A 13,887-nucleotide genomic window follows, 5' to 3' on the forward strand; every position below is an offset into this window, starting at 1 on the left:
CTTACTGGGATAGGGAATAAATGTAAATTTTTTCTTCGTTGTGTTATAAACATGCACCTAAGGGAGAATGTGTGAGTTTGCATGAAGTTTAAGACACTGCATGTTTATTATAACATTGTAATACACTGATTGGTCCCATAGAGCTTAAGATTCCATGCACGACATCCTCCCTATTTTCCCAACGGTTTTTTTCAGATGGCAATGGATTTAGTTAAAGGAATATATGATTAAGCAGTCGTGTACACTTCTGAAGTCCGATTGATCAATCAGTCTGTGTTAAACAGCCATAATGTGTTTGAATCAAGTGTACATGAAGGATATTTTTGCATCATTTTAATAATTTCTTGCTAAAAATTAAAGAGCATTTCAATAAAAAAGTATTGAAGTTAATTGGTTACAAGTTAACCGTTAGTTTAAAGGTCATTGCCAATCTTCAACGCATGTTGGTTAAAGGTTTTTGTATTGTTACCTTCCTTGTGATGGGTTGTCTCCCCTATTTTGTAAACAGTCCAGCTACTTACTGACGAATATGCCCTGATGTCGCCGGGAGAGCTTGAGGCTAAAGGTTTTTTCTTCTCTGGACCAGCAGATACCCCTAGTGGGGATATGAGTGAAGCTCATGCGAAGATTGCAGGTTTGTTGGGTCCTTCCCCCTCATCCTTTGTTGTCCTGCTGATCACATGGACTTGGCAACTTAATGTATAGGTCTCGACTGTTTTAAAAAGCCAATAGAAGTATGTATATGCCAGTTTTGAATTCTTTATTTTTCAAAACTATTTCCAAAGTTTATAAGGTTCTATCAAATGCAAAATGTGGAAAAATTAGTTTCAAACGAGAACCAATCTGCTATTTGGATTATTTTCCTTGTTGGGAAAGCTAAAGTACTTTTTTTTTTTTTTTTTTTTTACAAAATTTAACCTTTTTACCTAGCTAAATGTGCATGAATAGCCATATCTATGTTATACTCTTATTAAAGGACAGCTGATAAATTGAATATGCTAGCCTTACCGCCAAGTCCCTGTGTGGGTGATGAGGTTTGTTTTTATCAATTTGATGTACTGTTGTCTTATGACATTTGTAGTGAACACCAAATAATATAAATGAGTCTTCAATATTAATAGTACATAGCAAAGAAATTGATTCTTTTCCGACTAATTGCATTTGCATATTATAAACTGAGTTTATATTGTACATGTTGTAAACAAGCTAAATGTACTTATTTTTGCAGTTAAGTTAAAACATATGAATTTAGACATCTCCACTCACTTTTTGCACAACGGCCTTTATAAGGTTTCATGTAAGTCTAATTATATGTATCTAATTTAAAAAGGTAACCTTGTAGCTTGTTAATCTGCAGTAATAAAATTGCAAAACCACTTATTAAAACTAAATATTGGTCGTTTAGGCATCTTTATAAATCCCACGTGTGTTTTGACTTTTTGCACACGGCCTGCACCATTCTCTACAGACTTTCTTACAGCCTCTCTCCCCTTTACAGGTAACTATGTCACATGATTGTGGGGTACATTATACTACGAGGTGCATTAATTTTTCGAAGCAATGCTCTCAGTCAGTCGCCATTGAATTTTCAAATGGATACAAGACAATGGTATCATTTCTTTAATTAGCCTTAGAATTCACTTGAATTTTGACATTGTATCATATAAAATGCTTTACAAGAAAACACTGTAGTTGTTATAATACCTGTACCCTACATAGGAATGGTGGCAAAGATCAAAGAGAAAGCAGACAGTGTTGGACAAAAAATACAAGCTAAAGTAGATCCCTCCGGAATGAGTTCCTCCCCAACAGGAAGTGCAAGGGAATCACCGAGTATGGGACGAAGGGGCTCGCCAAAAATAAATATTGCTGGACAAGCAGACTCCAATCTAACAATGGAGATAGCTCAGCTGTTCATGTCATGTCTCCATGCCTGGGGCCTCGACCCTGACCTTGATAAGTTGTGTATTAATAAACTAGGATTATTAAAGCCACGGTGTCCTATTTCGTTTGGACTGATATCACGTAGTGGACATATGTCACTGATGCTGCCAGGTTGGCATAAGAAAGTATGCCATGAGGAGATGGGAATTCCTGAACCACAGAAATCAACCAGGAATATCAGAGGAAAGGGTAAAGTGACCTTGAAACAACAAGCAAGATCAGCATCAATAAATGAAATAGAACGGAACCCATTAAGTGGTGATTATACAACTGACAGTGACATTGAGAATGATCACGGTTCCAAGGCCAAGCGTTCGTCCGATGGTGCAGTATTAGGGAAGGAAAGTTTCCAACAACAGGAGATGAAAATATTTTCTAGTAAGGCTCGGTGGCAGATATCGAGTGGGGTGACAACCCAACACCTGCTTAGTGTGATTTCCACGGCCAATACACTGATGAGTATGAGTCACGCAACATTTGCCTCCAAACGTATCATCAAAAAACACCTGAAAGGGTGAGTGGGTAATCTACTAATCTAAAAATTAATGAAAACTACGGTTCCTAGTTGGATATACAATTTAATTTCATTAGCTGCTACAGTTATTTAATTTAAATTCTTTTGTTGGTCTCAATTAAAATTAAGTTATATTTAAGCATTATTCTCAATAACTTTTGAGTGTATGAATTTAAAGTGATAAACAAAAAAAAAGAGGGGGAGCGGACATTCTTCAACCCAACCCTTCCCTTATACATTATGTATTGTGACAGCCCTATGATTATTAAAATATTACTTACCATACGACTATCTCTTTTGTGAACATTAATTCTGATGATATTTAAAGAAATGTTGAATTATTACACTATGAAATTCAAAATCCATATATTGTCTGTGTATTGGCAGAACCAAGTTTGGAATGCATAAAGGACTACTGGTTGCGGAGGACACAGGTTCTGAGGGAGGAAGTGAGGACGAGTCTGATATGGCTATGATGCAACAGTCACAGATAAAACAAGGCTGGAGTCTCCTCGCAGCTCTCCACTGCGTTCTCCTCCCAGAAATGGTAGGCTCCTCAAGTATACAGCCCCCACAACTTGAGATGTTGGCCCGGCGCTGGCAGGACAGGTGTCTAGAGGTAATATACACATGTTTGTAATGTTTAGTTGATGTTCAATATCAGGGCCCAGTTTCATAAAAAAAATATTCATAGCAATGTATAACATATTTACAGCTTACAGAGAATCATTAACAAAAAATTGCTGAAAATAAATTAGGAGCACATTCCTTTATTGAATTCTGGGGAAAATATCTTTATCACTAAGGTGTCAATCAACACATTTGGATGAATATTAACCAGAGTATATTGATGATGAAATTTTTTATGATACATGTATTTTCTAAATTGATGAATTCAATTTGTAATAATGCATCAAGCATTTGGTAATCATGCTATAATTTCTGTTGCAGATTCGAGAAGCGGCCCAAGCCCTTTTACTGGCTGAGCTGCGACGGATTGGTCCAGAGGGACGGAAGGAGGTTGTAGATATCTGGTCTCCTTACCTACCTACCTATGTGGACCAGAATGTCAGTCTGATGTCTAACGAGGGCTCGCGGGCAGAGGAAGAGGAAGATGATTACGATGATGAAGATCCAATGGTTACAGGTAACGTTATAATTTTATAGAGATTGATATTGAAATTCCTCTTTATGTAAGCAGTAGAAAGTCTAATCTAATCACTCTTAAAGCATGAATTAAAAATCTGCAGAATTGCTTCTCAGATAAGTGACACAGTTTACTGGATAACAGATCAAAATTATGTTTTTTTAAAGACCATTTTAGAGAAGAAATGGAAATGTTTATAGCATAAAAATGAATTTAAGGACAGTATTAGAATTTGGAAGTGAGAGCCTACTAGCATGGTGTTTTATCTAGAATTTAAGCAATTTATCTCTGCCTCAACAACATTTTTTAAAATTATTCCATTGATATGAAAATTGATTTTTAGGTGACTTCCCAGTCAATAAGACTTCAACTTCATTTGAGAGTCGTAGGAAGCAGGCTACAGCTATTGTCATGCTAGGTGTGGTCGGAGCCGAATTCGGACACGAAATGGAACCTTCACGGCGTAAAAATGAGGATGTCAAGAAATCGAGAAAAGTATCATCAGCAATTAACCAGGATGGCTTTACCTTAACCAACTACTCCCTGTCTAGACACACAAGTAGGTGTATTCAAATCACTATTCAGGGTTTGTGTTGGGTGTTCCATAAATGGTAGAACGAATATACATATCCGGCCGGGTAGGAAATGGTCCCTATGTGTCCTAGTGGGGCACTGCCTCCGAAAATCACTCAGCCACAATTTTCTATATATTTTTTGTATTTTGTAGGTTTCCAATTATTTTATGCGTATACATGCATTTATGTATAATTTTTGTCTAAAACAAACATAACGACCCTTCTTAGTATCTACCCTACCGCTCACAAGACATCAAGTCCACAATTTGTAGACTTGCCATATAAATTCCCTCTGGAAAGACCTTTATTGTGTATATGTAAAATAATCTACTGTCTCAGTGTGAATTTGATGTTTTATACGGTTTAGTTTTATTGCCTTATAGGTAACAGATATAAAACAAGTACTATAATAAAATGTATACAAACGTTTTTGTAATGATTTGTATGATCATTATTGTGCTCCATTAGCTGTAATAGACACAAGTTCTAGCTCTTAAGACGATACCTTTTTCTGTCTAAAAGTCTTTTGAGCTAAAATATTGCAGCTACATTAATGAGTCCTCCTCAGATAAAATGAAGTCTCCTAATGTAGTTCCAGTAAAAAGTGAGATCCTTTTGATTTTCTTTGCTTATACAAATGATATGGGGATGGCGTAAAAGTAAACGCAAACCGTAATATTGTTAACATTGACCAGGCTATGAAATTAATGCTTAATGTGCTAGGCATTTAATCAAATAAATATTGCCTAATAAGTATTGACATCTCAGGTACCTACACTGTATAAATATATACAAAAGAAAAAAAAGTGCCTCTATCTCTATAAAAACATATTTTATTAAATTCTAAGTTTCTCTTTCAGAGATGTGTAAATTATATTTTAAAGCTAACTTTGAACTGGCATTATTTTTGATGACATACACAGTGTTATTTGTGACACCATTCTTATCTTTCCTTTGCAGGTAAGGCATTGATGTTCCTGCTGCAGCAGCCTCCCAGTCGACGACTGCCTGCCCACACACCAATTAGACGTGCATCAGTTGACCTCCTGGGACGGGGCTTTACTGTATGGGAGCCCTACCTGGATGTATCAGCTGTACTAATGGGGCTACTAGAGTTGTGTTCAGATGCCGACAGACTGGTGCCACAGTAAGTTACCACAGTGTCAAAGGTCAAGGTCACTAATTCACCTTGATTAGGATGTTTATCATCACAGTATAGTAGCTTTTAGAAACCGGAAGGGGACACAAATATTTTCTGTACATGCATTGCTTTAATATCTGCTTTCCTTGGCCTTTATATATATGGAAAGCTTATTTTAGAGAAATATTGTCAAAGTTTAGTCAGACAGTGCAGTTTTCTTAAAAAAGGTTTAAGTATATAATTCATACTTTAATTAGTGTGCCCTCAAGATCAAATGGGAGGAAAGCAGGCATAAAATGTTTCTCATATCTGTCATATCATTTTGTATTTTTATTTCAAATGGAAGCATGAAGATTTATTGTTAAGTAAGTGAATTTTGAAATAACTGATTTTAATTGAACAAAACTAAAATAACAAATGTTTTGTTTATAATTACAGTAGTATGACTTACGGCTTACCATTGACACCTGCCGCCGATGCCTGTAGGAGTGCCCGCCATGCTCTCTCTCTCATTGCCACTGCCAGGCCACCCGCCTTCATTATTACTATCGCGAAGGAGGTGGCACGCTACAATGCTCTGGCCCAGACGGCCCAGTCCCAACACTCGAACATCCACAACAATGTGTTGGTGAAGAGTAAACAAGAGATACTGAGGGTTGTAGAACTCCTGGTCGAGAAAATGCCTAATGATGTGGCAGATCATCTGGTTGAGGTAATTTTTTTTTGTGCAGCCATTTTGTATTTTGATAGCTGAAGTTGTGATGTCTAAGAATGTAACCTGTGTTTGTCTTTTTTTAAACGTTTCATGAAAGAGTTTTTGTTATGCAAAAAAAGCTCATCAAAGTGAAGCTGTATTATGTCAATACAGTTTTTGCAAATGTAATATATGTTAAGACAAAAAAAGCAGAAATATTTTTGTATAATTATACAAAATAATAGTAAAGTTCAAAATTTGTCAAAGGTTTGTGGGAAAACATACTGTTTTGAAATGTATTTTGAAAAGTTAAAAGATTTCATTTCTATAATGAATGGTGATATTGTTTTATACAGGTGATGGATGTAACAATGCACTGCCTTGATCCCAGTCAGCTCAAGTCTAAAGGACTGATGGATCTGTTTCCCGCCATCTGTCGGTACGTCTGCCCATGTTTCTTATGACTAGTCATAAAAATATTGAGGAGTCCATCAACATATTTGTGTCATAATATTAAATGTGAGGACGTCTGAGGCCAACTTGCTTTCTTCTATAAAGGGAAGTCTTCCCAGTTAGAACTTCTAGCTCATAGATGAAAGAGCTCTCAGAAGTAGAAGAATTATAAAATCAAGTGATCAGAAGATATATTCTAGAAGAAGGCAAAACATATTAGGCTCTGAAATGTAAAATTCAAAAGTCAAAACAAGGATCCCATGTAATAAATGTTATGGTGTAAACTTTGTGACCATTTATCCAGTAAAATGCTTTTGGTAAACTTGTTGCACATTTTCATGTAATTTTCAGATTTAGTATGGTAACAGTGTGTCCAGTCAGCAAGAGAATCTGGGTCGGAGCTAAAAATGGAGGCCTAGCATTCTACGACCTCAAACAACATTCCAAATGTCAGGTAAAGCATGTTTACACTAGAACAATACCACTGATCTGCTATATTTTATTGAATAATGAATATGAATGAAATGTATTAATGTCAATGTTCTTACTTTGCCAAAAAGCAACTCAGTAGATGAATGACTTCAAGATTTGGGGATTTTGGATCTAGGTAGTTGAGGAGGATGGGAGTCTTCAATGACCTTGAATCATGGATATTTGAGAGATCACTTGAAATACTTGTGTCGGTTTGAGTTTATTATAAAGAGCAATTACTATTACAGATGACCACTGCCCACTCTGGTCCAGTTGTAGCTGCATGTGTCTCCCCTGACGGAAAGTACCTAGCCACATACTCACACCTGGACAACAGACTCAAGTTCTGGCAGGTAGGTACATTATACTGGGAGGATATACATTGTCTCCTTGTGCTGTCGGCGGGTATGGAGCTAGAGAGAAAGTCTTGGTTGATAAATGAAAAGGATACCGCTTATTAGTCCTTTTATCATTAGTTTTGTTCTAAAATGCTTCAAGGTAGCACTATCAAGTCTGCTATACCTCTGGACTGTGGAGGAAACATGCTTCAGCCTTCTAAATCACATGCAGGGCTGCTTTATACAGGGAAAGCCAGCTTTAAAAGATGACCTTGACTGTTGTTTCAATTACCAAAACAATGGGTTTGGAAAACAGTTTTTATAAATGCAAAATATTCTAAAATGGTGAATGAAATTTGTAATTAACGACTTAAGATTATGATGACAGGTAATAATTACTTTTGAAATCAAGAAAGAACAGTCAGGTCAATCATGCAAATATGCATTAATTCACACAACTCATTCTCCTCTAAATGATCACAAAAATAATGTTGGTCAAAACTGGAAATTTTAAGCCTTATACTGTTGAATCGGTGACAAAAAACATGTTTTTCTTACCAGGAGAGTGATTTTAAGAGAGTAATTCCCAAAGGAAAGGTATGTTATATGTGGGATATAGATATAAATTTGGTATTTCTAGTGTGGTGATCTGTTGTCATGGTTACTTATTGAAGATTTTTATTGTTGTCATGGTCTTTTTATAATTACATATATAATAAAGTGGTCTTTTCCTGGGCCCCACTGTTTAAACATATACTAGTTCATTCGTTTGTCCCTATATACATGAAATTTCTGAAACCATCTTAAGACAGCTAGGTCATATATTCTGACAGTACTGTGTGGTTTCTTATCACCAGAATTAACTATTTTAATTTTATGATAAATTGTATATTAACTTTAGAAATAGAATTGCTTTAAAAACTCTATAGATATGTAATGATCTAGAAAATGGAGCATATGATGTAAAGGTTTTTATCAAAATTTTGTTTCATAAAACCAATGGATATTGTTTATGTTTCTGTGAAATAAGACACTACACAGTAATAATGCTGTCATTGTGAAGTTTTACAGTGGTCTATACATTTTTGTAGAACAATTTTGACTTGGAAAATAATAAAAAGAATTTTTTGCAGCTATTTTTCATTAAATTTTATTTAGATACTATAAACTAGCTTATTTCCGTGTGCGATTAAAATTCCATGTGTTTCCTAAGCAAGTAGAAATTGTGAAAATAAACTTCGAGGAAAAGGTATTTGACAAAGGCACAGTTAAACCATATGATTCTAAATCACAAATTTAAATCCCGGTGGAAAAAAACAACCTTTATGATATGAAAGTGCTGGTAAGCCACCATGAAAAGAAATTGGTTTTATGCAGTGCAAATACATGGATAATTAATTTTTTTCAAGGGAATTCATGAACTTGTGTTTGGAGCCAGATGATACAATGCAAGTCAATGATACATTGTGTTGGTAATAACTAGTGATGTCTCTGTTTAATATATTTCTCTGTGTTATTTATTTAGAACCAGACTTTGGAACTGTTAATTAATGCGGAGAAACTTTGTTTGTCAACTTTATAAGCATTATATTTCAGGCATATGAAGAAGGTTCATGAAGGATCAGCCAATTTTCTACTGATCTTTATATCAATACAATCTATAGACCATTATTGGTTGAAAATCTATAGACTTGAGAAAAACTGTATTTTTGTATTGACTTCTGCTAAATAGAAATTGCAGTGTTCTATGAAAACTGTCAATTAATTTCTTATCTATGTATGTAGTGGGCCGAGTTGTCTTTATATATGAAAGCACTGAACTATCAGCTGAACTCCAAATATGTAGCAGCCTTTATAGCTCTTTAAGAAATATAGTCTAGAACTTCTACACAAAATTGACATGAAAACGTTTTTAATTTTGAGGGTGAATGAATGAAGGTATTTTCACTATTTCCATGACTATTGCATGTTGGTTTTTCCTTGTGTATGACATATTCTTCAAAGATCCAAATCAACTTTTGTTCCCATAGCAGTCCTATGATAAGATATATATTACCAGTAAGTTTTCTTACATTTTATTACTTCTCATTTGATCGTCCTTGATAATCCAGGAGTTACTATCACTGTGGTTATAGTCACCCCTGGACTATGTCATAGTGAAACTGAAGGCATTTCAGGAGATAAAAACTGACCAATCATAGGCCTACAATAACTTCCTTTGAAGATTTGAGAGCAACACTCAACTTAAAAGCTATTCAGTGTACCATTTTTCAATTCTTTTGATGTACAAAAGTGTTGCTACAATGTATGACAATAGTCCAGGGGTAGATATAAGGACAGTGATATTAACCTGGAATATCAAGGCTGTCTTTTGATATATTTGGTCCATTATGTACCAACTTAGTTTGTGTGAATACTCTGGAATATCAAGGCTGTCATTTGATACATTTGGTCCATTATGTACCAACTTAGTTTGTGTGAATACTCTGGAATATCACGGCTGTCATTTGATACATTTGGTCCATTATGTACCAACTTAGTTTGTGTGAATACTCTGGAATATCAAGGCTGTCATTTGATACATTTGGTCCATTATGAACCAACTTAGTTTGTGTGAATACTCTGAAATATCACGGCTGTCATTTGATACATTTGGTCCATTATGTACCAACTTAGTTTGTGTGAATACTCTGGAATATCACGGCTGTCATTTGATACATTTGGTCCATTATGTACCAACTTCGTTTGTGTGAATACTCTGGAATATCACGGCTGTCATTTGATACATTTGGTCCATTATGTACCAACTTGTGTGAATACTCAGATTGATTACATCTATCATGGTTTAATTATGTAAATGATGTTTATAATTAACGTGCTAACACAAAATTATGATTTATGTTTCCATAGACGGCTTCCTCGTCCTTATTTGGGATAGGATCACAACAGACCAAATGTGTGAAGTCAGCACCCACTCCTGCTTGTCCAGTAACCAACCTGACCAATCTGTTAAAGCTTGTCCGCCTCGTGTGGGTTGACCCTAGGACGGTGATCATGCTGACTGTGGACGGCAGTGAACATAGATACAGTGTCTAAAGTGGCTCACTGCAACGAGGCTTACTTTGTAAATGTACATGTAGAGAACAGTGCTGGTCTCATCATACCACCAACATTTGACATACCAAGGATGTAAGGACAGGTACTTGTCATGTAATGATCAGGTGTTGATCAGTCACATGCCATACTTTAGCTTTGGTCAGCCAAGTGTGTGGTCAAGCTTTGGTCACAAGCCTAGATATGAGACACATGGACATACAATATATGAAGTAGCGTTGCTGGCACATGCTTCATGCATCAGTCAAGACTGGTCAGCACCTTGTATCTCATTGTTAATAAGACTTAATCCACGCTCTCAATTGTCATCAACGGGCATATGTACATTGTAAGTACTGGATTGTATTTGCACTTTCTTTATGACCCATTGAATAAGAAATTCAAAAGAAATTATCATCCAACATTCTTAGGGATTGAAGATCTTCCATTATCTGAACATTTAATGTAAATTTAGTGTGACATTAGAGCCGTGTATGCTTCCATCAAAGTGCTAGCTGATATTGCTCCCAGAACTCAACAATTACCATTACGATATAATTAATGGTTCTAAACAATGACCATTACCACCAATACTGCCCTAGATGAAAGATAAAGGTGACCTCAAAGGCCTTTATTTGAATATTTAAATACTTTATTTTATTGTTGTCTAAGTAGACTGGCACCAGACCACAAGTCTCATTGACAGGAACTATACATCAGATTATCTCCCTTAGGCTGAAATTTCGTCTAGATTCAGATAAATGTTATAGAGACAAAAATCTACAAGCCGGTATTTTGTGATGATTTTAACAATCTAGAGATTGGTGGATAGTCTATGTTGAAATGTCCCAAACTTCGATATTAAAGTGATATGTGAGGTAGTTTAAAGTGTGTTAATGATATATTATTTGTTAATTATTTGTTATATGTTTATACACGTACAATGTAAATAGGTATCTGTTACTAATAGCATTTTCTGTGATCAGGACATTCCAAGAGTATACATGTCTTTGTGTTTCTGCATGTGACATATATATTGTTATCCAAGAATTTATTAATAGTCTAAAGTCTCCTGAAACTTAATGTACAACTTTCTTAGCAATCGTTTTTACAAGTTTTAAATTATAAAGATATGTAGTTCACTTTAATTTAGCTATTTCCACTTTTACAAACATGGTGCAACAAAACTGGTGTCCATGTTTAATAGTAGATTCTGCTAAAAGTTGCTGAAATCATTTGATCATTTTATGTGAGGTAGTGCAAACTTGAATTGCTGGTACTGATCTGTCTGATATGCATTGTAAATCCTTAAACATTCTTACTCCCAGCCATCAAATGGGGGACATGTAGTTTTACTCATGTTTATGTGCAGTTTTCCTTTCCTTTGGGTCCATCCCACTGCATTCGTTTCTAATTTCATATGGAGGTGATGCTTTTATATATACTTTATATAATTTCATGTACATGTACTTGAATAGTTAAATATTTGTCTCAAATTCATAAGAAATAATTTTTCTTTTTCATTTGATGATAAATAATTGAATGGACTCCTTTGTTTATTGATCAGGTTTGTGTCAGAATCATGAATGTTAAATAGCAAACTATGTGCAATATCATAAACATATAATACATGTATACATTGTTGTATACATCTAAAATCTAGTCTGTAAATTGGTAATAACACAGCTGTATTTATTATAAATTATCAAAATAAATGAGAGTATAAAGGAAAAAAATCTTGGTTGGGTTTTTTTTACCACTAACTCTTACTGAAACTCTGAGACAAAAGACTGATGTGTACAGATCAAAGTGTTGAAGCAGTGGTTTGGTTTTGGGTTGTCTTGATAGAAAGTTTGATAATTGTTCATTGGTTTCTTAGATTAATATTGACACATGGTGAGTTAGGTCGGAACATAAATAAAAATGTGGTCCAATTGATACACATGACCTAATTCATTTTGACCCACTATGAAATTGGGTCAATACAATAACTGTTTGGTTGATGTAATAGAAAGTCTGTTTGACATAAGATAGTATTACTTTGTAAGCTTTGATCAATTTGAAACATATTAGATTTTGGTCTCCTACAAGGAACATTTTAAAATCTGTGAAAAATCCTTACCAAGGTTAAATTCAGTTTCACAAAAGGTTAAGAAAGTTTGACTTTTTGAGTTGGACCTATTTAAAATGCGTATAACAGTATATAGTTGGATTGTTTTGACATTAGGTTAAATCAGTTTTTGACACTAGGTTAAGCTGGTTTGATACGAGGTAAGACTGCTGTGACACGAAGTTAGATTAGTTTGACACGAGGTTAGACTGGTTTGATACAAGGTTAGACTGGTTTGATACAGGGTTAGACTGGTTTGATACAGGGTTAGACTGGTTTGACATGAGATTTTACTTGTTTGACACGAGGTAAGATAAGTTTGTCACGAGGTCAGACTGGTTTGACAAAAGGTTAGACTGGTTGGACACGAGGTTAGACTGCATGGTTTGATACACGGTTAGACTGGTTTGTCACGAGTTAAGGTTAGTTTGACACAAGGTTAGACTGGTTTGATACCAGGTTAGACTGGTTTGACAGGAGTTTAGGTTAGTTTGACATGAGGTTAGCTTAGTTTGACACACGGTTAGACTGGTTTGACATGAAGTTAGGTTAGTTTGACACAAGGTTAGGTTGGTTTGACATGAAGTTAGGTTAGTTTAACACAAGGTTAGATTGGTTTGACATGAGGTTAGGTTGGTTTGACATGAGTTAAGGTTAGTTTGACACACGGTTAGACTTGTTTGACATGAGGTTAGGTTAGTTTGACATGAGGTTAGGTTAGTTTGACACACGGTTAGACTGGTTTGACATGAAGTTAGGTTAGTTTGACATGAGGTTAGGTTAGTTTTGACACGAGGTTAGGTTGGTTTGACAAGAAGTTAGACTGGTTTTACAGGAGGTTAGGTTGGTTTGACATGAGGTTAGGTTAGTTTGACATGAGGTTAGGTTAGTTTGACACACGGTTAGACTGGTTTGACATGAAGTTAGGTTAGTTTGACATGAGGTTAGGTTAGTTTGACATGAAGTTAGGTTAGTTTGACATGAGGTTAGGTTAGTTTTGACACTAGGTTAGACTGGTTTGACATGAAGTTAGGTTAGTTTGACACAAGGTTAGGTTAGTTTGACACACGGTTAGACTGGTTTGATACAAGGTTAGACTGGTTTGATACAGGGTTAGACTGGTTTGATACAGGGTTAGACTGGTTTGACATGAGATTTTACTTGTTTGACACGAGGTAAGATAAGTTTGTCACGAGGTCAGACTGGTTTGACAAAAGGTTAGACTGGTTGGACACGAGGTTAGACTGCATGGTTTGATACACGGTTAGACTGGTTTGATACAGGGTTAGACTGGTTTGACATGAGATTTTACTTGTTTGACACGAGGTAAGATTAGTTTGTCACGAGGTCAGACTGGTTTGACAAAAGGTTAGACTGGTTGGACACGAGGTTAGACTGCATGGTTTG

The 13,887-nt window shown here is 35.4% G+C and overlaps 1 protein-coding gene across 3 annotated transcripts in view; it reads left to right on the plus strand.

Moving 5' to 3' along the window:
• Positions 1–12,100, plus strand: part of LOC138315570 (WD repeat-containing protein 7-like) — a 33,396-nt gene extending 21,296 nt beyond the window's left edge. For all 3 annotated transcript variants that reach the window (XM_069256687.1, XM_069256685.1, XM_069256688.1), the window contains 11 exons: positions 509–634; positions 1,720–2,458; positions 2,846–3,077; positions 3,410–3,605; positions 3,949–4,164; positions 5,141–5,327; positions 5,760–6,033; positions 6,372–6,454; positions 6,820–6,922; positions 7,188–7,292; positions 10,188–12,100. In XM_069256687.1, coding sequence (XP_069112788.1) covers positions 509–634; positions 1,720–2,458; positions 2,846–3,077; positions 3,410–3,605; positions 3,949–4,164; positions 5,141–5,327; positions 5,760–6,033; positions 6,372–6,454; positions 6,820–6,922; positions 7,188–7,292; positions 10,188–10,373 — 2,447 coding nt within the window. In that variant the 3' untranslated portion in view covers positions 10,374–12,100. The remainder of the gene's footprint in view (positions 1–508; positions 635–1,719; positions 2,459–2,845; positions 3,078–3,409; positions 3,606–3,948; positions 4,165–5,140; positions 5,328–5,759; positions 6,034–6,371; positions 6,455–6,819; positions 6,923–7,187; positions 7,293–10,187) is intronic.
• Positions 12,101–13,887: the final 1,787 nt, after the last annotated feature.

Source organism: Argopecten irradians, chromosome 2 (genome assembly GCF_041381155.1).
Source record: "Argopecten irradians isolate NY chromosome 2, Ai_NY, whole genome shotgun sequence".
Classification (NCBI taxonomy): Eukaryota; Metazoa; Mollusca; class Bivalvia; order Pectinida; family Pectinidae; genus Argopecten; species Argopecten irradians.